Below are 25,741 nucleotides of genomic sequence, written 5' to 3' on the forward strand. Positions count from 1 at the left end.
TTTATCCATTTCACCTCAAATTTGGAACTTATGTTCCTGACATAAATTTGAAAGTTTGTTATGTAACGATTGTTGTAATTTTGCTCCTAACTCTTTTTATGAGGTTAACCATTTTAAATTTTGTAAATTTTGTAATTCTCACTCATGGTTAACCTCATATCTCAGCTTTGGAGCAAGATATCATAAATCGTTACATAACAAAAACTCAAAATACCTTTAAGTTCACATTGTTGCCAAGTTACAAGGTTCTAAGTCATAAACTAAAAAAGAAGATAGATTTTGAACACAATTGCATTTAAAGTTTTCATTTACAATAGAATTACAGGTAAACCTCAAAATTCAACGCGCGATATCTTCAAATAGGAAACTTTGTTTTCGGTAAGGACAAAAGCATTTGAAAATTTAGATCGAGCTCTACAACATATCTCAAAATCTCAAAATTGACCTCGGACCCCCCCCTGTGGCCTTAAAACAGAGTCCTTTGACTTTATTATTTTAAAATTGAAGAATCGTCTGGCCACAACTCATTTCGTTCGCATTATAGATTCACTTTCATTTTCACTATCACGCACAGTACAGGGTCATACCTCACTACCAAATTATTATAGGGCACAAGAACAAATTTGTTTACAATTTTAGACGGCCCCAACGTTAATGTGGCTCTTGCTATGTGTTGGTTCAGCCGAATTAATTATTATGTAATCAAGTTTATTTTTCTCTTTTAGTTAGTTGTCATCCGGCCAAACATTAAGCAACTTATATTGCAGTTCCATTTATCAATTAGTATATCAAAATATGTCATTGTAATTTTGCATGGCTGAAATGTAACGCTTGATTTATATATATAATAATTAATTGAATTTTCAAATAAAAATCAAAATTTGTTGAGCCCAGCAGCTTACTTCCTTTCCTCTCTTCCCCCGTTGTCTGGAGCATGTGATTTTTGTTGATATCCGAGCTCTTGTTTTTATCTTTTGGTTAACTTTCTGTGATTGGACTCGGTATTTTCGTCCCCGCCGAGTGGGACGATGCTTGCTTGCCAGTTAAGCTATACTTTAGATGACACTAATTTCTACAAACCACAAAATATTAAATATAAAATGTGTCCAGTATGGCGCAAATGCATAATTTGATAATTTCTCGACGCCGTCGTCGGGGTGAGAGTTATCTGAACCAACTGCATGCCCCTACGATTGCGTCACCACTGGTGAGCAAGCATTTGTTTGTTGTTTAGTTGTGTTGAAAGGGAACATTACTTGATTAATTCATCCATTCGGATTTTAATAACGATGAGCTATGATATACCGTTCATCTTAGACTATTGGATCAATCTTATTATATGATTAGATTTTATAAACAAACTTGGCACACAAAAGATTATAATGCGGACGCGGAGGTTGACTGGCTCTTCTATAATAAATACGACACTTCAATTTACAGAATGCTTGCTAGAGGTAAGACAAAATATTATCAGACTATACATGCAGCATGAGTAACTGGTGGATAAGCCTTCGGTAAAAACGGATCCGGAAAAGTCAATGCGGCACTCGGGTCCTTGGTATTGTCGTTGGTATATTGTCCATTATCTACATTCTGCTTTCGTAGTTTAAAACAATAGTGAGTTCTAAATATACAGCTTTAAACCGATTAAGTATGAATGAATGAAATACCTGACAATCCGCACTCTTATAATCCAAAAGCATGAGTAACTCGTAGTGATGTATGATTTTTAGAAACTTTAAATTAAATTTGGCGCTCACAGGTCCTCATGAATATGTGATTGCCGCATAAGGTTCTGTAAATGCGCAGGGCACCTTCAAGCTTAAATTATTCACCTTACTGAGGCAGTCAACCAACGCGTGGCTTTATTTTTATGATATGATATGTTTTGATTGTTATTAATAAATACCAAAATTTAAATTTGTTTTCCTAAAAAAAAATTTGTTTTCCTTGACTGATGGGGGCTCAGGACCAGTTTGCATCAAGGTTTGAAGCTAAAATTCCGCGTTTTTAAGCTTTTAGGTTGGCTGTAAAGAGGTTACCTGTAAAGATGTGACCACTGAACCTCTCCTTATCCCTGTCAATGGGAGAGAACTTCCTGCAGGGGTCAACAAAGCAGATGGAGGTAGGTTAGATGTTAGTGCTGAGTGTATGGAACCCATTGGAAAGGGTATTTTTAGATGTAAGAGTATTTCATACTCAAGCTCCTTCCAATAAGGCTCTTGGATCTCCAATGAGTATGTACACTAGCCATGAGAGACAGAAGAAAAACATGTACAACAAAAGGATTGTTGAAGTGGAACATGGAACATTTACACCAATAGTCCTATCAAAAACAGGTGGAATGGGAAGAGAAGCAAATACTTTCTTCTAAAAGCTCCTTCCAATAAGGCTCTTGGATCTCCAATGAGTATGTACACTAGCCATGAGAGACAGAAGAAAACATGTACAACAAAAGGATTGTTGAAGTGGAACATGGAACATTTACACCAATAGTCCTATCAAAAACAGGTGGAATAGTCCAGTCATTTATGGAAATGCATCTGCAAATCTTCAGATACTCACGAAACTTTGAACAGACCTTCCCAAAGGTATGAATAAACGATTTTCGGTTGGAGACATTTTTATTACTGTGGGGGAAACCCAGGAGGGCCACGCCCATATTGACCTAATAATGTAACTGACCCTTTGCTTCTGAAGGTCGTATAGACTTCATGATAGGCTTAAACGAAGCCGCATATATGCATGTTTATATAGAAGTTATTGATCAACAAATGGCCTTAAATCCTCAATTTTCGAGAAATTCGCCAAAAACCATTTTGGGCGTGGCGCAGAGCCCATTTTACTAACTTTTGATATGATCGTGATAGAGTCTTCGGATAGTGTGCAAAAGAACTGCAATTGGTATATTTATTTATGACTTATGAAGATACAGATGCCTTAAAGTGCTTACTTTTTTAGTTATTGGCGAAAAACTGATTTTCGGTTCCAGAAATCATGCAAAAATATGGGTATCTGGTAAATTGGGCTATGAAGGCCATAGAGATTTTTGAATGATTGCAAATTGTGCAGAATGGCCATGTTTATATACTTATGAAGCAACATGTACCCTAAAATGCTTACTTTTCAAGTTATTCGGGGAAAACCAAAGAAAATTTGCACGAAATAGAGCAAAATTGGTTATATCAGCCATTTTTGCCTCCCGTTATATGTTAATAACTCCAGCACTACCTTTAAAAGAGTATGGAAACCTAATATGTTCAATTTAAGCCTAGGGTTAAGGTGTTGTCCTTAAATAATTGTTAACACAAATCAGCGAAAATGGATTCGGAAAAGCCATTATTGGCACTTGAGTCCTTGATATTGTCGATGGTGCTCTGGGCCATTTGAACTGCCATTTTTCAGCTTCTGTCAACTGAAATTACTATTAATCCAAGTTGAGGCAATCAGCCGAAATGTGGCTTTTATGGTTATCTATGATATGCATTATCTGTAATAATATAATAAAGATCAAAATTCATTTAATTTGTATTCTTAAATTTGTATTCTTAATCATTAACATTTCTCACTGATCATATTATTAGGAGACTATGCTAGCCACATCAACCCCGGCTGTAAAGAAGAGAAAGAAGACTTCCTCACCTTTGTTGTCTAAACTCCCTAAAAAAAAGAAGAGGAAAAGTGTTGCCAAAACACCTGTGCCTGAACTAATAATATGTGCTGACCAACTAAAATCAGATATTGTTAAGAAAGAAGAGGAAAAATATGAACCTGTATTTCAGCCTGCACTAAATATCAAAATTGAACCTATAATATTTGAAGAAATAGAAGTAAAACCGGATCAAATTAAAGTGAAAAAGAAGAAAAAGAAGAGAAAGTCCGAAATTAAAGTTGAGAAACAACTAATTACAGAAGAGAATTCAGAGTTGCATGCAAATGTTTTAAATAAAGAAGATACTCCAGAACCCGAAGTTCTGATAAAGCCTGAACCAGCAACTCCTGAGAAGCCCTCTCTTAAAATCGAACCAGCTGAATTCACATCACTTTTTAATTCTAATATCAAACAGGTAACTTATGAACACAATGTAAATTTTGATAATTTCTGAAATATTAAACGTTCTTTCCATATTTAATTAGTGGATGTAATGGTTACTGGTATTATAAATCTTATTTTTTCTACCCTGCTGTTACCCAATATTGTACTTTCTAACTTAATAAGCTTTGTTTAATTAACAGGAACTAGAAGAGGTGGATGATGCAGTAGATGAGCATGTATGCAAGAAGCTAAGATTCAACCTATCAGACTCATGTATTGTACAGTACGACACTACCTTGCACTGCGCTATTCCTCCCTTTTTCATAAACAGTATCAAGTGAGTGCAACGCTGAACTTATTGATCGATTGATCCTACATTGCAGGCATGTGTGGTTAAACTTCTGAATACTAATAAGACAGCCCTGATGTTTGAGGTTATTTTGTGAATATTCTATAGATCTTTAAATTGCTGCTCAGTATATATCTTATCTAACACTTTATATTTTCAGAAACGGTATTAAATCCCAACTGAAAACCCTGCACCTCAAATACCTGGAATCTGAGCAAGGTGTTCTCCTAAGATACACCAACATCAAATTCAAAGAACGAGCAGCAAGGATAGTTTCTATATCCCCAGAACTTCATTTTGATATCTCATGCACAGTGACAGTGTTCAGACCTAAAATGGGTGCCATATTGGAAGGAACTGTTGTGAAAATTGGGCCTGGCTATGTGAACTGCCTCGTGTTTGGGTATTTCACAGCTGTAGTTTATGATCGCTTTACGAACCCTGTAGAAGTAGGTAGTGTGATTAGATTCAAGATTGCATTCTACCAAGTCACGGTACACAATGATTTTATTCTGAAAGGCAGTCCAGTTACTTGATGTTTTCAGAGATTATGGGAATTCTTTCTAATTTATTACATTTTTGCATAGGGAGTGTTGCGTTGTTCAAGCTTTCGTACGTCACAACTCACAGCGTTTCTTAATTTATTACCTTGCGCTTCTTAAAGGTTCAATCACAGGAGCCAGAGCAGCGCCATTGATAAATGAATGGGCCGAGAATCAATTATGAGTCTCTTTTTATCTTACTTTTGTTTGCTAATTTATTATATGACCTGGCATTCTTTTATTTTGAGGTGATAACTGATGATGATAGTTTTTATTAAAAACCCAAATATGAAGATGAGTTCTAGATGTTCATTCGAGCTTTTGTTAAGCTTTTGTTTCACTTTCGACATCACAACGGCACTTAACAATGGACAGTAATGATATTCAGTCGAATGTTTTAGTGTATTGTCGATTTGATCACCACCTAAATGCTTTAGGGAAAGTCGAATCTCGGAATTTCTCGGAATCGAGAAAAAGATCTCCTTATAATACGACATCATGTAAGTATACACAGTTGGACGTTTTTCTCCTATTTTTATAGTTCTCGCAGTGACAGTTCAATTTTTACAGTGTTTTAAATGAAACTGTAATTTTTAATTTATTATTTTATTTCTTCTCAGATGTCTAGAGACACTTCGGAACTTGAACCAGTAACTAAGAAACGCAGAGTGGAACACTTTAACGACTCAAACAACGACGACGTGAGTCTCTTATTTTCCTACTTTAACTCTGTTGCCTTCACTACCTTACTGGAAACTTGGAAAAAATTACTATTGAAATCTAATTGTAAATCTAATTTTCATCATCACGCACGGCTTCAGTGTACATTTAGTGTTTAATTTATACACTTAATGTACAATAATACGAGCACGCTCCTTAACCACACCTCTCAATAAACGTACACCTGATATCATGATCTCGTGATTAATGAAGACATGTTAAAAATGTCCAGACAATATCATGTGACATCACAGCTACACTGCACATAGCCTACAATCTTGCTGACTCAAAATTACAATGACTTTTAAAGATTCTTTACTGCAAGGATATGACCTAGAGTCACGTTACTTAACTGGCAATTTAGTTCTTTTGCGTGATTTCATGTCTGAGTCGAAAACACAAAACTCAGAATGTGTCACGTGGCATGTAGATACGCCGCAAAGCTTGCTAAAATGATGTTAATAATATATACTACGTGCACCATCCATGCTTGTAACATTGTACTATATCTGCATTCGTTGCTAGACAGTCTCGGCTATTTGTTTATTTGATACGGATTGGTTTGTGCTGTCGTCTGTTTTGTGCTAGATCACTAAGTATTCCTCCACGTCCAGTAAACATTTCAAGTTTATCCAATTCTAACTAAATTGGATAATAAGTCTTTTGATTTTGTTTTCCTACTCGTGATTTGAGGGGGTCATAATTACAGCCAGAGGGAACCTTTTTTCCTAAATTTTATAACCTTGTTAGGACACTCTCTCATATCATGGTTCAAATCAGAAGTTGATAAATGTTAATTTAGCAGGGACAAGAGGATTTCGCGGCATGTACGAAATCGCGAAATTTCCCATTCTCCGCGACAAATTTTATGTATAGTTTAATGTATAGCCTGTTAAATTTCGCGGTACCGCGATTTTTGGCCAAAATAATCGCGAAATCCTTTTGTCCCTGTAATTTAGGTATTCAAATTTCTTATAGGAATGTAGACTGCTTTGTCAAGTCCACACGTCTAACGTAAACATGAATTTCATGAGAAGTTATTAGAATGCAAATTATCTCAGCTAAATACAACTGCGTTACGTGTGTAAATAAAAGAAGATAAGATTGAAAGTTGGTCAAGTTTAGGTTTTCATTTTAATGTGTGATCATTCGGTTACGATCAAAGAAAATAAATGATAAGTTGAAAATGGTTTCGAAGAAATTAACGTGTAATATTTTATCTAGAACCTGCCAGGATGTATACTACTGGCTGCTATACTCGCATAACATTTGTCTACTTAACTGCTCAATAATAAAAGCTGGTAATTATCCCATATTTGGACATGTAATATACTCTGTTTCCAAGGCGCTCTGTGCTCACTGTGTGCATTGCTTTTGACATTCATTTTGTAAGAGCTGCGTTATTTCTTTTCATTTCAGCTCAACCACTTTCACAGACTAACTCAGTAATTAAATCTGATCCAACAAATTATGCAGCAAATCACAAACCTACCCACATTAAACCCCTCCTAATTACTCCTAATTACACATAATTGGCTTGATTTTCTGCATAATTACTGTCTGGCAGTCGTGTGAGTAGTGTGAGTGGTTGTGTGTGTCCTGATAGTCAGAGTAATTCTATTAATAGTGTGTGTTTGTTATTCTAACGTGTGTCGTTGTTGGATGTGTGACACTCAGTAACCCAGCACTACGCTTACTCGTCACTACTTCTGCTATTTTCTGTCACGTGACCAGTGTATCTATTCACATTGAACTCACTTAGCCTGTGCTGGTACCTCCTTTGTCATACATTTATCTTAATCTCTGTTGTTGAGCAGTATACCTCAATGTACTACAAGTAACACTGTACAACAGCAGTAGTGTAGTGTGCTGACTGCTGCTTCGTTTTGTGAACTTTTGTCTCTCTTTCTCTATTTTCTAACATACGTAATTACTCAGTTTCCTGGTTATGTGGACTTTTCCAGCAGTGTCTGCTGCTGTGTACATTTCATACACTCTGCACTGCTTTATAATACATACCCAGTACCCACCTACCTTTTATTCGTACATTTAAGTTTAAAACATGACCTGGTCTAGTGGTCTTGGTAGTCACGTTACTGGCACTTCTTAGTAATAGTGCAACATATTCTTAGTAATAGTTTTAATCTTATAATAATAATTACTATTTAATTCATTACGCAACAATTCTCACGCACGTCCTAATTAGCTTTACGTTAATTAGCCGCGTAATCAAGCTTGCTGATTGAGCTCACGCTGATAAGTGATTAGAAGATGTCCGATAGAATATCCACCAGTAACAAGCCCGGTACTACTCCATGACGTCACCTCACTGTGGTAAATGCGGTGTCAAGTTACATCTGGACTCGTTAAATCTCCCAGAGTGTGTCCTGATTTTTGCGTACTCAGAATCTTGTTTCATAGCTCGCTGGGAGAAGAGAGAGAGAGAGAGAGAGAGAGAGAGAGAGAGAGAGAGAGAGAGAGAGAGAGAGAGAAAGGTATTAGGTCATCATTATGAGAACTTAACGCGGTATTCACGGACGGGAAATGAATACGGTGTCTTGTTTTAACATTTCCATACCCCGGACACAATTGAAGCTTTATATTATCTTTTAATTTGCGGCTGTGTATGTCAGATCTTATTATTGTCATATTTTTGCATTCCGTTGTACGTGACCGTTAGATGTGCTCCTTTGAAAACTTTTCTATCATTTTTACATACACTTGCTGTAACAGCGATTAAAATGACGTTATTTTATGTTAGATAACTAAGCGCATTACTAATATATAACCCAGAAACCGAAAGAAAGCTGTAACCAAGTGCGCCTCGTGTAATTTGATATTGAGATTTCTCTCTCTCTCTCTCTCTCTGTCTTGCTCTAGTTTTACTCAGCTGCAATGTGACGTGTCCGTGTTACTTAGTAACGACACACTGACCTCAGTGCTATTACTTACTCCTTACATTCGGTTGTGGCTTGTTGTTGTGCGGTTCATTTGACAGTTATCGTTAATTTTACTACGCTACATTACCGGTAGATACCTACCTTTGTTGTATGTACTGCGTGATATTTGCACAGTGTGTTGGCTACTGCCGTGAATGACTAATGTTAATCTACATTACCGGTATTTTCTATTTCCACATATTTTCTACACTGTACATTTACATTTTATAAGTCTTTAGTGCAAATTGAAACCCGATTACTGGAAAGATTTGCTTTCCCGAAAGAGTGCTGGTGGTAGGGTATTTGGCCGCGTATGTAATTGTCAGTACTTAGTTGTATAATATGTGTGCAGTCCTCTCTAGAGCCTTGTTTGCACCTGTTGCTCCGGTAACTCCTCCTCCCTCCCTCCCTCCCTCCCTCCCTCCCTCCCTCCCTCCCTCCCTCCCTCCCTCCCTCCCTCCCTCCCTCCCTCCCTCCCTCCCTCCCTCCCTCCCTCCCTCCCTCCCTCCCTCCCTCCCTCCCTCCCTCCCTCCGCAATCGTTTCCATATTTTACAAACACGTTTAGTTTCAGTTCTTGAGTCTTGACTTGTGAATCTCACAGCAGCACTGCACTTGTACTGCTGCGGGATTATCATGGCATATCATTTAATCTGAGAATTTTTGCTTTTGTAAAATTTTAGTTTCGAAAAGAGACAAAAAACATAACAATTTTGATATAAAACTCCAAAACTTCTGCCCAGCAACAGCAAATTTTAATCACATAGAAAAATATAACTAACTTTAATCTTTATCACAAACTCTACAATAATCTAGAAACATGCTAAAAATTATCAAAACCCTGCTTAAAAGTTGACAGTAAAAAAGCCAAACATCAGCGTCCACATAAAAACAGTGGGTCATCTAACCACAAATTATAAGCAAATATGTTCCTCCGTCTCACACACCGAGCTTCAAATTCTTCAATATATAAATTATTGTTTTTCTTAATGATGACGATAGAAATTTTGAAGGTACCAAACTAAAATAGATTTCATTTTTGTTACCACAGTGTTGTCCAGAATTGGGTATTTCACATTCGTCACATGATGACCGCCTCGTCCAGAACAGTAGTCCAAAATAACCAGCGAGTACCTAGATATATGTTGCTTTTAATTTTCGTTGCTTCAGTATCCAGTTAAAACTTTAGGAGAATGTTTGAAACTAATAAAATGGTTGTTAAGAAATATTTCATACAGACTACAGACTGATAAATTAATTAAGATTAAATTAATTAATTAAGATTAAATTAATTAATTAAGATTAAATTAATTAATTAAGATTAAATTAATTAATTAAGATTAAATTAATTAATTAAGATTAAATTAATTAATTAAGATTAAATTAATTAATTAAGATTAAATTAAAATTAATTAAGATTAAATTAATTAATTAAGATTAAATTAATTAATTAAGATTAAATTAATTAATTAAGATTAAATTAATTAATTAAGATTAAATCACTCTGACAGTCTAAGGCAGTCTTACCAGTAAGCGAGAATTGCTAGAACCTCAACAAGAAACCTACAAGTGAGAGACGTGATCCCGCTAGAGTTGTGACCGCTGCACAATTGTTCTCACTGCCATCTGCTTGGCCATCTACTCCAAATTCCTCTTTTCCTTCTTCTTCTCCTTCTGTTCTTCCTTCTTCTTCTTTTCCTTCTTCTTCATATCCTTTTCCTTCTTCTTCTTCTCCTTCTGTTCCTTCTTCTTCTTCTTCTTCTGTTCCTTCTTCTTCTTCTCCTTCTGTTCCTTCTTCTTCTTTTTCTTTTACTTCTTCATTTTCTTCTTTCTCTCCGTCTTCATATCCTTTTCCTTTTTCTTTTTCTTTTCCTTCCTCAAGAGTACAAATCTCCGCATCACTTTTTGAAGTAACGTTCGTACCCTCTTCACAACTTCCAGTGCCGTTAACGACTTTACAACACTCACTATTAAAAACGTGCTTCGTAACAGGAAAAATTCCATCTCCGTTTCCATATGGTCTGGCTTTTATATCCCCTCCAAACAAACTGTTAAAGGTTTGAAGGATTTGCTTGCTTACATGGATATTCCCTACTTCAGTATCAGAGTGATCGTATACAATCCATAGGATGTTAGGTTTGCACTGGTCGTCCTTGTCTGTCAGGGTCCCATAGTAAGTGTACAAAGTTTTGGTATCCGGGGGAAAGAAGACTGAGAGAGCCAATTCCTGGTAATAGTAGCGAGCGCTCAGCATGCCAGTCAAGTAATAACTCGCGGACTTAGTTGCGTTTGGTTCGTAAGTGCTTTCAGTTATGAAGTCTGACAGTTGGTAAAGTATTGAGAGGGCTACGTAATAATCTGGTGCGTTTTCATCCTCACGATCTAGATTCCGGCCATGCAGCTGCACCTCGACATAGTTCCCCTTACTGTTCATCAATCTGTGTTGCAAGGTTGGAGGATCGGAGGCTGTTATTTTCAGATACTCAAACTCTATTCCTTTTCCTGTTCCAACCATGAAGTATGACGGGAAAACTATTGTTACCTTTTTAGAGAAGGGTACTTCTGGAGTTTTAGTGGCCCCATCCGGAGTATATGGAAATATGGCTGTTGCTGAAGGGAGTGTAAGGAGGGCAGATTGGTTCTCTTTGTAATAACGGGTCCTATCTTGCTTCTTGATGTAGATGGGAGAGAGCTTTCCGCTACTAGGATCACAATCTGCTGACACATTTGATGCCAGCAGAGCAAGCGATATCGCCAGCATATCCTATCACTGCAGCTGGGCAGAAAAAGATTTAGGTGCCTTGTATAGGATTATTTTTAGAGCTTTTTTTTGTTATCAATAACAGATACCGCCTCACCGCAGGCGTGCATGATCTATAGTAAGCAGAGTATATGTTGTTATATACCGTTTACGTGTGCCAGCTGTACATGCCCGTATAATTTCAATTATTGAACCAAATATAGATAAAATGTAGCCTCTTAATAGGGCTACATTTTATCTTTATAATTTCGTTAAAGTAAGACACGGGGGTAAATGCATTGTAAACTGATAAAAAGTAATAATTACATCTGGGTTCCTTAAAACAGTATACAGAAAAGAAAGGTATCTTTCCATTTAGTTAAAGTTCTACCATCGATTCGTCTGAAAAAAAACCATCGATTAATCCGAAAAGACGGAATAAAAATCTTATTCTAAAGCAAATATAAGTCGGTTTACAAACAAAAGCTGACTTGTCGATATGTCATCTTCTCTGTCCCTTTGACCAACAAGGTATTCGTCTCAGCTCCTCCTCAGACGCAACAATCGTAGGACTCCTATTCTGCTCTTCTTCTAACAAACTTGCTCAGCTCCTCCTCTCCCTTTTCCACCACTTCTTCCTGAGAACCGGATCTGCTGTGGCCCAGTTGTTTTGCAAACCATTCAGCAGGGATACCCTGAGCGTCACACAACTCCGGCGTCATGTAGAGTAGAACACTCAGTAGGAGAAGTAACTTTCCTGCTCGACAAGTCATATCCTATTTGTGAGAAATATGTTAAATTTGCTGATTTTTAGTTATCATGAAATTCAAGTTAACAGATTTTTGAAATTTCTAAAAATCAACATTTTTGAAGATAGGACTGTACTATCTGTACTGTCTGTCTATATTCATTCTACCTTGATATTTTATGCATTTTAGTTTTAGAGTAAGACACTGCCATGAAATAATATGAGTTTACAAAAGCGAATTTTAGTAGGTTTTTAATAATGTGTTGTCTTCTTGGTTCCTTTCATCGGTCCCAAGCTTCTTCTCAGTCTCAAGCTACGTCTTAGGTCTTCGGACTCCCTTTAAACACTCAGGGCCATTAATCAGCTCCCCACTTGCAGGGCCTCTAATCAGCTCGCCGTCTAACAAATTTGCTCAGCTCCTTGTCTCCCATCTCCACAACTTCCTCCTGAGAAGCAGATCCGCCCATGTGCTTGGCAAACCAGTCAGCAGCAAATTGTCCCTGCGCTTCACATAGTTCCGGGGTCATGTAGAGTAGAACACTCAGGAGGAGTAGTAGTTTTCCTGCTCGACAAGTCATATCCTTTCTGAGTGAAATTTGTTAAATGGGTGCACTCGATTTTTAATTGTCATCATGGAACTAAGCTACCATAGAGAAAAGAGCTTCAAATTTTGAGAATTTTGTATTTCAAAAAAATCTAAAATCCTTGAGGATAGGGCAGAGGGCTATATTCTACGGACACAGATATGAACACATTGTCAATATTAGTTAATATTTATTTATGTCATTCAAAAGTGAATTTAAGTCGGGGGCAATAATTTGCTGTCTTCACTCTTCTCTAGCTCTGTTCCTTTTATCGGTCCCCCTGAAAGGGCCTCTAATCAGCTCCCCACTTGCAGGGCCTCTATTCACCTCGCCGTCTAACAAATTCACTCAGCTCCTCGTCTTCTATCTCCACAACTTCCTCCTGAGAAGCAGATCCGCCCATGTGCTTGGCAAACCAGTCAGCATCAAGAACTCCCTGCGCTTCACATAGTTCCGGGGTCATGTAGAGTAGAACACTCAGGAGGAGTAGTAGTTTTCCTGCTCGACAAGTCATATCCTTTCTGAGTGAAATACGTTAAATGGGTGAAATTGATTCTTAATTATATCAAGGGATTAACATCTGAGTGATCAGCTTCAATTTCTGGGTATTGTTGTAATTCAATGCTTGTAGGGACTCAATGGCAACTGGCAAACGTTCTTAAGAAAAACTGGCCTGAGAGTCGAGAGATAGCCATACTGATAAAACAGCAAAAACAGACGTATCTGATCGTGTACTAACTTGGCCCAATCTTAGCCAATTTATATCTATGTCCACGTGACGCGTTACGAGAGGTGACTCAAACGCTCACTTCTGTAAAATCTCAATTCTGGTGGTGGTGGTGTCCGCTTTAAATACCGAACTTTGGCATTTAAGACCAGATTTGGCAACAATGGAACTAAATACCATAATACGATATTTACTCTCCTTTTTGTTTTGCTATTTAACGGAGACTGCCAAATTGTAAAGCTTTCGAACTTATATCTGTGCCCATGTAAATGACTAATCTTAAAACACTCGAATCTTTGCGCATTTAAAAGGCTATGAAAAGGCAACTATTTACAGTAATTATACCAAATTTTTGCGAAGCGGGACCATTTTGGTCGAACAATTGCCTCTGTGTTATTAACAAAGATTTCGAACTTTATTGTCGTCATGGATTCCCATAAAAGGTCAATTTATAGTTCCTCTTAATGCGTTCAAATAATCTGGACTGTCTTTTCGATGAATTACATTTATACTGGTAATCTTTTTTCGCTCTTATGAGTAAGTGGGTCAATCATTAATTTAGAATTGTAGTTGACGAAGTGAGAGTCTCCACTCAGTGTGTTAAAACATAATTCTTTGTCGACGTTTCGGCTACATGCCTTAGTCATAGACAGGACGTATTGATAACTTACATAGCTCAATAAATGTAATAGATTTGTAGTGACATTGTAATTAGTTTAAAAACACAACACTACAAATCTATTACATTTATTGAGCTATGTAAGTTATCAATACGTCCTGTCTATGACAAAGGCATGTAGCCGAAACGTCGACAAAGAATTATGTTTTAACACACTGAGTGGAGACTCTCACTTCGTCAACTACAATTCAAAATAGAATTACATTCATGTCATATTTCGTGAAATACGCTCAGATATACAGGGTGATTCAAAAATAATGTTTGAATTTTTATGATAAATATTTTTATGAAGGAGAACATTTTTAAATATGAGTTGCTATCAATTCATATAAACGTAATGACTAATGAGTTTCATTCTGACTTCTCATTTTATACTGATTCATTATTTGGTTGATTTATCACAAACTTCCAAAAAGTTTGAAAATCTTGGACCTGATTTTTTGACGATTTTTAGAATCACCCTGTATATCCCCTAAAATTACTGTTGTGGACCGGGGTTCATGACGTTAAAATATAACGGGAATTTTAACTTTTTTCATTCTTGCTGAACATTAAATATTCAATCGACCGTACAGACCTACCCACGTCCCACAGCGCTGAGATTTGAATTAAGTTTTAAACAATTATTCATTAATAATAAATCAGTCATCTGAAACGGCTTGAGCGCTGGTATCAATAGTCAAAAAGGTCTGACAGTAGAGATAACATCACAAAACTAGTGGAGCACTCAAGGAAAATAAGCACAGGACACAAACATGCCTGTTTTCTAGCTATTTATAAGTTTTAAGTTGTGTCGATATTGCTTACTTATTTACTTAGCTGACGCTGATTGTATCAACTCTGTAGAAACGCTCTAAAACTTCTTAGGTTATTTTAAGAAAATACGATAAACTCTTCGCTATCTAATGCCTAATGGATTTTAATGTCACCACTTATCGCAGATGAGGCTCCTTTTATGCATCGATCAAGGGTATTACGGCGTGAGAAACGTTTTCAAGGGGGCTACCAACATGAAAGGGGGCAAATCAGAACCACTCACAATGTCATTAAAGTTGTAGGACGACACAAAATCGTATTTCTCATCTAACGTGCCTTTATTTATCATGATACCACTTTCATTTATTGAATGCTCGACTAAAAATGTGGGGAGAAAACTTTCAGAAAAACTAGAAATTACTTAATCTGAACCAAGCTTGATGATCGGTTTGGATCTTTCACATATTGCGTAAGCGGAATTTCGGTCATTGTAGACATCTCAGCTTCCCCTCTGTCAGCCACTTTACGTAGAAATTACAGTAACTTTTCTTAATCCCTCTTTCCTAGGTGACGATCACTTATTGATAATGGAAATAATGAGCAATTCAGTTATTCTTATCATTAATTGTTTTTCAATTTTATAGGTAGAGATGCAGCAAAGTAATGGTAATGGTTCAACTACTGCGACAAATGGTGACATCGACGAAAGTCTCTACTCGAGGCAGCTGTAAGTAATAACTTGACTTCTAGTAAGGGCCGGGGGGACGGGGGTGGTTCCAAAGGTGAAAATTGGGACCCACCCCCCTATAGTGAGATCTTTTGGACCTTTTCGTACTATCCTCAATATGGGATTTAAGGGGTATACACAAAAACAGGGGTTTGACCATCTCACCATCTAGCGCACCGATTCCAACATAAAAAAATTAATTTCGAGAACGATCATTTCTGTAATCGACCATTTCCTGGTCAAAGTGCATTTTTCGGAAAAACACGATTTGTTTCATGGAGAGGCTATAAGTTAATCATTTCTTGTGGTGTCGAGTTGACATTTTGCTTGAAGTTTATTCATATCTAGTTCAAGGTGTGTGTAAAATCTTGATATCGTATCTGAAAAGTCAGTCAGGGAACATCGGATTGTTTTGATGCTTGACATGAAATTGTTCTCTGAATCCTGGCGCATTTTTGATGCCCTCAAAAATGTGTTTATTCAACTGGAAAGTTGATCTTTTGCACCTCAAAGCCAAACAACAACTTTAGGCACATTTTTCGTTTATCATAATTACAGATTTTTCTAAAATGTCTATAGGAATGTGCTAGAGACTTTTAGATGGGTGCAAAATAACCGTAACTAGCACATTTATATATGAGTTATAAACAACAAAACACCCTAAAATGCTTCCTTTTAAAGTTATATAATCAAGAGGCTTGCATATGAACATATTGCCATGGGTGTAGAGTTGAGCCTGTACGGAACCTAGTAGTTTCAGTTCCTTGTTTAACTTATGGTAAAAAAAGTAATTTTTTATCTGCAAAGCCAAAACATCACAAATTTATAAAAACGCAGCCTTTTCAGATACGATATCAAGATTTTACACACACCTTGAACTAGATATGAATAAACTTCGAGCAAAATGTCAACTCGACAACACAAGAAATGGTTAACTTATAGCCTCTCCATGAAACAAATCGTGTTTTTCCGATAAATGCACTTTGACCAGGAAATGGTCGATTACAGAAATGAGTGTTCTCGAAATCAAATTTTTTGGGTTGGAATCGGTGCGCTAGATGGTCAGTGAACTTCCTGTGAGGTCATTTGGGTTGGCCAATTTTGGTGTATACCCCTTAATATACCGGCGGGGTTATTTTAGTATTTAGTGCCGGTCATTAAGTATGATTTTGTATTAAAAGTTGAAATATCCTGCAACCTTGGAAGCAGATAATATGAACAACTTTACCTTATCTCATCTCCTTTGATACCTTTGATCCATAATTACTGTTCTTCTCTTTTCTAAAAACAAAGCTTTTCCGCCTGTTTTATCTTTACAAGTCACGTGATTCAAATATGTGTATCTTTACAAGTCATGTGTTTAAGGTACGTGTTGGGACATGAAGCCATGAGGAAGATGGCAGAAAGCAGCATACTAGTATGTGGGCTCGGGGGTCTGGGTGTGGAGATAGCAAAAGATATCATCTTGAGTGGAGTGAAAGCTGTTACTCTCCAGGACACTAAGCTTACCTCATATGAGGACCTCTCATCTCAGGTACTCTTTCTTTTAAAATATCATCGGGAATATTGTTTGTTGTGCTTTGAGACATGTGACACGATTGATTTTGTTGAAATAGTTCAGTTACAAATATTGACAATTTTGGCAGTATCCAAGAAGCCCGACATGACACTGTTAGTAGAATTCTACAACTACTGAACTAGAAACAAACTAACAACTCAAAACCAATTTCTAATTAGAAGGGAAAAAGATATTTCCGGTGTCATACGTCATGACGTATGACATCTATTTTTGGAAATGTCGAGAAGTTGCACAATTCTCTTGCCATAAGGTTAGAGATAATCTAGCTCGTTGCGCGCCCTCCAAACTTTGATTAATGACCGACGAGATTATCTGCCCTCTAATTTCTCCATTCGTTCTTTCGTGTTGCAAAATAATTTTTGCAAAATAAATATTCACTACTGGACCTTCTGGGCTCTGGCTTCTTGGGTACAGTCGAATTTATTTTATGTTGAACGAACACTTCCTCTGTCCCCAGTTTTTCCTGAGAGAGCGTGACATTGGCAAGAACAGAGCTGAAGCGTCTCACCCTCGTCTGGTAGAACTGAACGAATACGTCTCCACCACCTGCACCATAGAGGCCGTCACCACTGATCTGGTCTCCAAGTTCAGTGTGGTGGTCCTCACCGACTCGTCACGTGACGAACAACTCAACATCGGAGATTTCTGTCATGCCAACAACATCAAGTTTATTTGCGCCAACACTACCGGCGTCTTCGGGTTAGTTAATTTCTGGGTTCGGTTTAGATTTTATCGTATAGTAGTAACTTTTCGGCTGAACCTGGTTTTGATCGTTCTTCGGGAGAATAATTTTGTTTGGAACAAATCATTAATTTAAAAACAAAGAAAATTTACTAACCAAATGGCAATTGATTAATAACTACAAGCTTACTATTACCAAATCCTACAGGAACATTTTCTGTGATTTCGGAGAAGACTTCAAAGTAATTGACACAAACGGAGAGTCAGTGTTGTCAGTGATGATTGCGGCGGTCACTAAAGATGGAGACGGTATCGTGACTTGTCTCGATGAGAAGAGACACGGATTCGAGGATGGAGACTACGTTACTTTTCACGAGGTATTGAGATTTATTTTAAATAAACATGTTTTAATCATTCTCAGTTTAAAGAAATAGTTCAAATTAATTATCAATTTATCCCAAACAATGGAACTTGAGATGATTCATAACACAACTTTGTTTATGTTATAACAGTGTTTTTAAAGGTGTTAAAATAACCCGTCCACTCTGGTTACCACGATGTGCCTCACTTATATAACACATAACACCGGCGCGCAGGATAACCCAGAGTGCATAGCACGGGGGATTGTTATGTTTTTCTAGATAGACTCAGTGATAACAATTCTCTAAGTAACAGAACATTCAAGTAGTAGGTCATTGGATATGCGTCATCAGAACGCGTGACATATTAGTAGCCAACAGTGGGGAAATTAAAACTAGGCTAAGTCAAAGACGAGATATCACCCAACAAACCGAACCGGGTTCAGTGAATAAGGGGTTGAATTATTAAAACTGTGTGCAGGGATTATTTATTAAGCGGAAAATAACAGCGGGCTGGATCAAATAACGCTGCCCCTTATTTTCTATCCCGTCTCTTAGCAGTTAGCTTTTAGCAGCATCCCGGAGGTGTTTATGATACGCTAAAAAATTACATGGTGTTAAAACGCTGTTAACTTTGTCTTTAAACTATTGTATCCAGGTGGGAGGTATGGTGGAACTGAACGAATGTACGCCACGAAAGATAGAGGTAAAGGGACCGTACACCTTCAGTATTGGAGACTGCAGTGATCTCTCTGACTACACTCGAGGTGGTATCGTGACTCAGGTCAAGATGCCAACTTCCGTTCACTTTGTGAGTTCTTCATACTTCACTCTTACTTCGTTATTTGATTTATCCTTGACTTAATGAGTCCGGGATATTCCCTAGAATATTCCTCAGCGTTTTGTTACTCAAAGTAACCACCTAGCAGTGTATGTTTCTTGTTTTCTAAAATTATTATGTGATTCATTTTCTGACTTATTAACGTTTAACACCCTGTGCCTATCCCAGAAATCAATGAGGGACGCACTGAAGGACCCGGAGATTCTGCCAACAGATTTCGCTAAATGGGAGCAACCATACCAACATCACATCTGTTACCTCGCTCTGGTAGAGTTCCAGAAATCAGCCGGAAGAAATCCCAAACCCTACAACGCTGAAGATAATGCTACCTTCGTTAACTTATGTAATCAAGTTAACGATAAATATTCCTTGGGTCTCGAGGTAATCATTGTTTTAGTTAATTGTGGGAATTGTCTTATCTTCATAATCTCAGATCCTAATGATTATTTGTGCCAACTCATTTGTCAAATTTATTGGACGAAGGAACAACCAAATACTTCGTACCCAAAGTATTCGTTATATTTCCGCTGGTTGATAGTGATAATTACGACCACTCCCCTGATTCTCGAATCTCGATAGAATAATATTTGAACGCAATAAAAAGAGCCCAAACGTGATCTGAATTAAATGAAGACAGAAAATCTAAAAATGTTCCTTAATTAAATTGCTCTCACCACCACCCGTTCCCCAGGTTAACGCTGCCCTATGTGAGGAATTCGCTAACGGCTGCTCCGGACAGCTGGTAGGCGTACAGGCGTTTATTGGAGGATCAACCGCTCAAGAAGTTATGAAGGCATGCTCGGGCAAGTTCATGCCTACAAAGCAGTGGCTTTACTTTGACTGTACAGAGGTCATACCACAGGTTTGTACACTACACTAAACGATAACACATGCACACCATGTTAAACCACGCCGCCTATATATACATATTATATATGTATAATATTACCTTGTGTTAATAAAATCAGCGTACAGTGAACTCTAATCCACCATAACCCCACCCAACTAATATCCCTTCATCTTCCAACCAGCCTTTCAATTACCGTTCATTACCTTCAATTACCTTTTAATTACCGGTCATAACTCCACTAGGGTTTGAAAGAAGCAGACTGCGAACCTTCAGACTCTAGGTACGACGGCCAGGTTCTGTGTCTTGGTAAGGAACTGAACGCTAAGATCGCTGATCAGAAGTGGTTTGTTGTCGGAGCTGGAGCTATTGGCTGTGAGCTTCTCAAGAATTTCGCTATGATGGGGGTAAGCCTTTGAAAGTTAGCCTCAACAGTTATAATCCTCCAGAGGGTATAGGAGACCGACAGTGTTTGTTATCTTCCACTACTCCCGAAATTTCACCGCCGTGGCCAATAAAGTAGTGACAGAGCTTGCTAATTTTTAATGGAACGTGTCCAAAATCATTTTTAAAGCAATTCATGATCGAATACTAGTGTTCAATAATTGTTTGATGAATCATATTTATATCTTACTATATTGATTAGTTGATAGTAAATCGATTAAGTCACAATTAAGGAAAATACGTGAAAAATAATCTGGGGAAAATAATGATGGTGACCTAAATTTTGGTTGTCCGAAAATATGGTGTGTTTTTTCTCGAAAAACCACCGACTTTCGTACCATTTAAATATGTCTCGTACGGCAGTTAACATATTTGTCTTGGGTCGTGGTGTACAGCTACTGTCCCACGCTTCCAGGCTATGTGTCACATAAGACTCCGTGCATTAAAACGGGTGTACGAGAGAAACATTATATGTAATTTTAGAACGCACAGTAAATGTATAAACCGTCAAGTAAAGTTGCAGGGATTGGATTTAAGTACTTCAGACGACGTCCTGGACTGGATAGATGTTTGTTAGTACTAAGTTGTCACACACACAAATTACACATTTCCTCACAGGTTGGTCACAACAAAGGAATGTTAACTGTAACAGACATGGACACGATTGAGAGGAGTAATCTCAACAGACAGTTCCTTTTCCGATCCTGGGATGTAACTGTAAGCACTGTTTACACTGTTTGTGTGTGGAATTTCAATCATCTTAGGAATTCCCAAAGTACCCGATCGTTCGCCTGAACTATTTAGATTATGCAGGGTTCGTGTTCATGTTCTAGAACTTAACACGTGACTGTGAGAATTGTTAATAACTCACACTCTCTCTCTCTCTCTCCAGAAAATGAAGTCAGACACAGCGTGTAACGCAGTGAAGGAAATGAACCCTGATATCAATGTTACATCACATCAGAACAGAGTTGGTCCTGAAACTGAGAAGGTTTGTCATTAAGTAGCAATGATATATTTGACTTGAGGAGGAAACTATGCTGCAATGTACTGCTGAAAACGCATGGAAAATCACGCGGTCACAAATTGCTTATATAATTGTACACACATTGTCACATTGATCACATTCGGCCACTATCCTATCAGAACCTAATTTCATTTCAACACCATCAGTCTCGGTACTCTGTTTGCAAGAGCAGTTCATTCTATACTCTCCAATAATGAAAGCTACACTGCCTACCACTCAATTCCAGTTTCACATTAGATCTAATTATTAATGTGAAGATAACAATTATTGTGACATCAGTTCCGTTCTCAGTTGGGATTATTGGTTAGCATCTTTTTGTGTGTAACATTGCCTGGAGCCCCATCCCTGACATCATTTCTATTTTCAGGTCTACACAGACAGCTTCTTTGCTGACCTAAACGGGGTAGCCAACGCTTTGGATAACGTGGATGCTCGGAGTTACATGGACAGGCGATGTGTGTACTACAAACTGCCTCTCCTCGAATCAGGAACATTGGGCACCAAAGGAAATGTTCAGGTACACTGCCCTATAGCAAGAATACTCTACACCGTTACATTCCTGTGATTTGCATTGAATTTCGATGTGATGTTATTCATGACTGCCTAATTAGGCATATTAATAGACGTGTATGCTTGCCGTGCGAAAGATTTATCACATATTATCGTTTTAAAGTTTCCAGATTGTTCTAACCTCTCGACACACCTCAGATCGTTCTGCCCCACATTACAGAATCCTACTCTTCATCTCAAGATCCCCCTGAGAAGACAATACCTATGTGCACACTAAAGAATTTCCCTAATGCAATTGAACATACGATACAATGGGCCAGAGATCAGTTCGAGGGGCTCTTCACCAAGACAGCTGAGAACTGCCACAAGTTTATAACGTAAGTGGAGCCCGGTAACGCCACCTTTTGTACTCTGTTCAAATTCCGTTTATCGTTAGATACTGTTGAAATAACGGCATTAAATTTGTCATGTTGTTTAAAAATGTTGGACTCGGGTATTTAATCATTAGCGAACGGTCTAATCGTGTACCACTTTGTAAACTTTACATTTTCAGGGAGCCAAAGTTCCTAGAAAAGCAAAAGAGTGGCGGAGCATTGGTGAGAGAAAGCTTTTTGTTATTTTAAATGCCCTATTTAGCGAATCGGTCACAAAATTTAGCTTTTGAGAAAACATCTTCGGCGACTAGCAAGCATAGTCAGGAAAAGAATGCAGAAGACAACATTTGCCTTGCGCGGCTCGTGCCGCGCGCTTATTTATGATATTGAAGTATGATCGAGGCAAGTATACAAAAAATAATACAAATTGAGTCTAAGTAAATCAAAATCAAAGTGGAATAGAATTTTATTCCAACGATTGAAGTTAGTATATAATTAAATAATCGGCTCGACCATATATTCAATACTTGATTCTTAATTATAGTGTAACTTGTAAGTACTGATTTTAAAACGTTAAAATTTTAGATTGCCATCTTGGAAGGCCTTCGCAAAGACCTCGGAACGGACAAGCCTGACGATTTTACGGATTGTATAAGATGGGCCAGGATGCTTTTTGAAGAGAATTTCCACAACACGATAGCTCAACTATTGTACAACTTCCCACCGGATCAGAAGACTAGCTCCGGTGCCCCCTTCTGGTCAGGTCCTAAACGTTGTCCTGCCGCTATCAACTTCGACGCCAACAACGTAAGTTTATCATTTTAATTTTTAAAGTGGACTATTAGTGTTTCTTTGTATGTAGTATATCACTTTTTAATGTAATGGTTTACCTGCTGATTTGATTCGAAACTTTCATCAAATAATACAGAGCTATTCAACATGGAAACAATAAAAGTGTTTCTTTAACTAAATCTAGATACATTTCAGAGCGAACACTTAGACTTCGTCGTTGCTGCAGCTAACTTGAGAGCTTATAACTACTCCATCCCAACGAACAGGAGTAGAGATTTTATCAAAGGGCATGTCACTAACATTACAGTTCCGCCATTTAAACCCAGATCAGGTTCCTTTATTTTTTATTCTTAATCATTTGAATGGTTTTCTTCTCCAAACATGTAGATATTCACGATGATACATTTCGTTCTTCCAGTTGATTCTTTGTACTGTTCAAATAACAAATGCATGTTTTAACAGGTGTAAAGATAGCAGTTACTGAAGCTGAAGCAGAGAACATGAATAATGATGAAGAATCTGACAGCGACAAGGCGAAAAGTATTTTGGGAGAGCTCAATGCCAAGATGGATCAATTGAGATCTCTTAACATACAAGTTGCCGACTTCGAAAAGGTTTGGCGGAATTTAGATTACATTTTATATCGGATATGTGGTCGTGACTTTTTTAAACATGTCGCTGAGTACAAGTTTTATCTTAAAAGTGTATGTTGCTGAGTAAAAGTGGTATGAAGTGGTGCTGACAATATCTTCCTCAGGACGACGATACGAATTTCCACATGGACTTCATCACAGCTTGTTCCAATGCAAGAGCATCAAGCTACAGAATTGCTGCAGCTAACAAACACAAAACTAAACTCATCGCTGGAAAAATCATCCCTGCAATAGCCACGACGACTGCAGTAGTAGCTGGTCTTGTCAGTATTGAGATGTACAAAATGATTCAAGGACTCAAAGATGTTGAGAAATATAAGAACGCATTCTTGAACTTGGCGCTGCCATTCTATGCATTTTCAGAACCGATATTAGCACCAAAGAACAAATATTACGACGTAGAGTGGACTCTGTGGGACAGATATGATATACAGGGTGATATAACTCTGCAAGAACTATTAGACATCTTTGAAAACGAGCATAAGTTAGAGATATCAATGTTGTCTCAAGGAGTATGTATGTTATACGCGTTCTTCATGCCTGCCGACAAACGAAAAGAACGATGTGGAATGAAGTAAGTGCACTGATCCAACTCCGTAATAATCCAATTAAAGTCTAGAATGTTCCAATCTAACACTCATGACTTGATTTAAAAACTGAATCCATTAATTAACATGGCATGTTCTCAGGTTATCCGCACTGGTTGAGTTAGTCACAAAGAAGAAGTTGCCCGCACACAAACGAGCCCTAGTTCTGGAGATTTGCTGCAACGACTCGGAAGGGGAGGATGTCGATACTCCCTACATCAACTACTCTCTCCCCTAAACTACAGATTCTAACTTAAAAACTGATGTGACCCGGATGAGGTCAGACCGGGTTAATATGAGGTTAAATGTTATATATGTCATAGCGCCATTGTTTGCTGAAAAGCAGGCGGCCTTGTTTCTGCAGCGAATTTTTAATCTATATTTGGTATGACGTTTCGAGGCTGTATTGTTGGTACTTGTTGCGCGAATTTACACAGCTTGACTTGAATATTTAATGGAGATAACAAAATTTGGAGGGGGTAATCTTTCTTAAACAATCTCAAGTTTAGGATCGAGTGGGTTTTATAATTCAAGTGCTTTTTGGTCACTGAATAATTATTAATTTGATAAAAATGAACACAAGTTTACTGAATCATAGATTTTAAATGTGTCCTCGATCAAGAGAAAGCGTTCATAATGGACCAGCTAAAAATTGGTTGTTTGAAAGACGTTGAAGTGTTTCTAATGTGTTGGTGACTGTTTATTTGACACCATGTATCAATTTCAATTTGCTTACGAGAAAGTAAAATGTTTTCATTATTACTACCGCGGTATTGGGTATGCCCGTCCTACAGACTACAGACTTAATATGTAATAGTCCTGATTTGAAAATAAAAGTCTATTTTGGTACAATAAAAAATCAAACCACCCAGTCAGAGCTTTAATGATATAACCCTCTATTTCGCTTTCTCCTTTAAGTTGAATGCGGGTGTACTTACACAGTGACTTGACGCGGACGTAAGGAATAAGATTATGCAGACGATCAGTAATCAGTATGAACAAATATGATCATTGATGAGGTTGTCAAATCTCAGAAACGATCGCCAAATATTTTTAAAAGCCAGCTTAACAAAATCAACAAGAATTGCGCCCGTTGTTCCGTTTTGGCGAACGCTAGATTTCCATTCAGTATGCCTATAACTTGAGTATAACTATGCCTATAACTTGAGTATAGTATAACATATGAACCTGCACATGCAACAATGGGCCAAGTAACTTGGCCCGGTTTTTATTTTGTTGCTAGAAGTGATCAGGATGCCAAGACGCATCTACATGTCAATTTTGAACAAAATCGGTAGGTAGTGCGCCATCGATAGTGAGCCGCGCGTGCCGACTGTAGGATGGTTTTTTAGCGCTAATTTCGGCCAGCACAATTTTCTTCAAACAAATAGATATTAAGTATCCTTCCCGACCTCCGATTGCAACAAAAATTGGTAAGCTTACTCATAGACTTACAAGGAAAGTGTCCGAAAAGTTTAAAGCATATCCAACCATCAGACATT

The 25,741-nt window shown here is 37.6% G+C and overlaps 3 protein-coding genes across 3 annotated transcripts in view; all 3 read left to right on the forward strand.

Moving 5' to 3' along the window:
• The first annotated feature begins 677 nt into the window (after nucleotides 1–677).
• LOC134816082 (ubiquitin-like modifier-activating enzyme 1) lies at nucleotides 678–24,981 on the forward strand. The gene is made up of 22 exons (XM_063824819.1): nucleotides 678–4,067; nucleotides 4,237–4,373; nucleotides 4,546–5,427; nucleotides 5,548–5,628; nucleotides 15,463–15,545; nucleotides 16,911–17,079; nucleotides 17,582–17,823; nucleotides 18,014–18,182; nucleotides 18,823–18,975; nucleotides 19,174–19,386; nucleotides 19,697–19,867; nucleotides 20,098–20,259; nucleotides 20,915–21,013; nucleotides 21,189–21,287; nucleotides 21,691–21,840; nucleotides 22,032–22,210; nucleotides 22,387–22,429; nucleotides 22,793–23,014; nucleotides 23,195–23,330; nucleotides 23,462–23,613; nucleotides 23,757–24,226; nucleotides 24,342–24,981. The coding sequence occupies exons 4-22, from the start codon at nucleotides 5,548–5,550 to the stop codon at nucleotides 24,475–24,477; spliced, it is 3,129 nt and encodes a 1,042-aa protein (XP_063680889.1). The 5' UTR covers nucleotides 678–4,067; nucleotides 4,237–4,373; nucleotides 4,546–5,427; the 3' UTR covers nucleotides 24,478–24,981.
• Nucleotides 14,109–25,741, forward strand: part of LOC134816088 (NADH-ubiquinone oxidoreductase subunit 8-like) — a 60,408-nt gene continuing 48,775 nt past the window's right edge. The window contains exon 1 of the mRNA XM_063824827.1: nucleotides 14,109–14,136. The gene's annotated coding sequence lies outside the window, so the exon portion shown is untranslated. The remainder of the gene's footprint in view (nucleotides 14,137–25,741) is intronic.
• Nucleotides 14,117–25,741, forward strand: part of LOC134816084 (endoplasmic reticulum-Golgi intermediate compartment protein 2-like) — an 82,094-nt gene continuing 70,469 nt past the window's right edge. The window contains exon 1 of the transcript XR_010160354.1: nucleotides 14,117–14,142. The gene's annotated coding sequence lies outside the window, so the exon portion shown is untranslated. The remainder of the gene's footprint in view (nucleotides 14,143–25,741) is intronic.

This window comes from Bolinopsis microptera, chromosome 5 (genome assembly GCF_026151205.1).
Source record: "Bolinopsis microptera isolate Bmic1 chromosome 5, MBARI_Bmic_1.0, whole genome shotgun sequence".
Taxonomy (NCBI): Eukaryota; Metazoa; Ctenophora; class Tentaculata; order Lobata; family Bolinopsidae; genus Bolinopsis; species Bolinopsis microptera.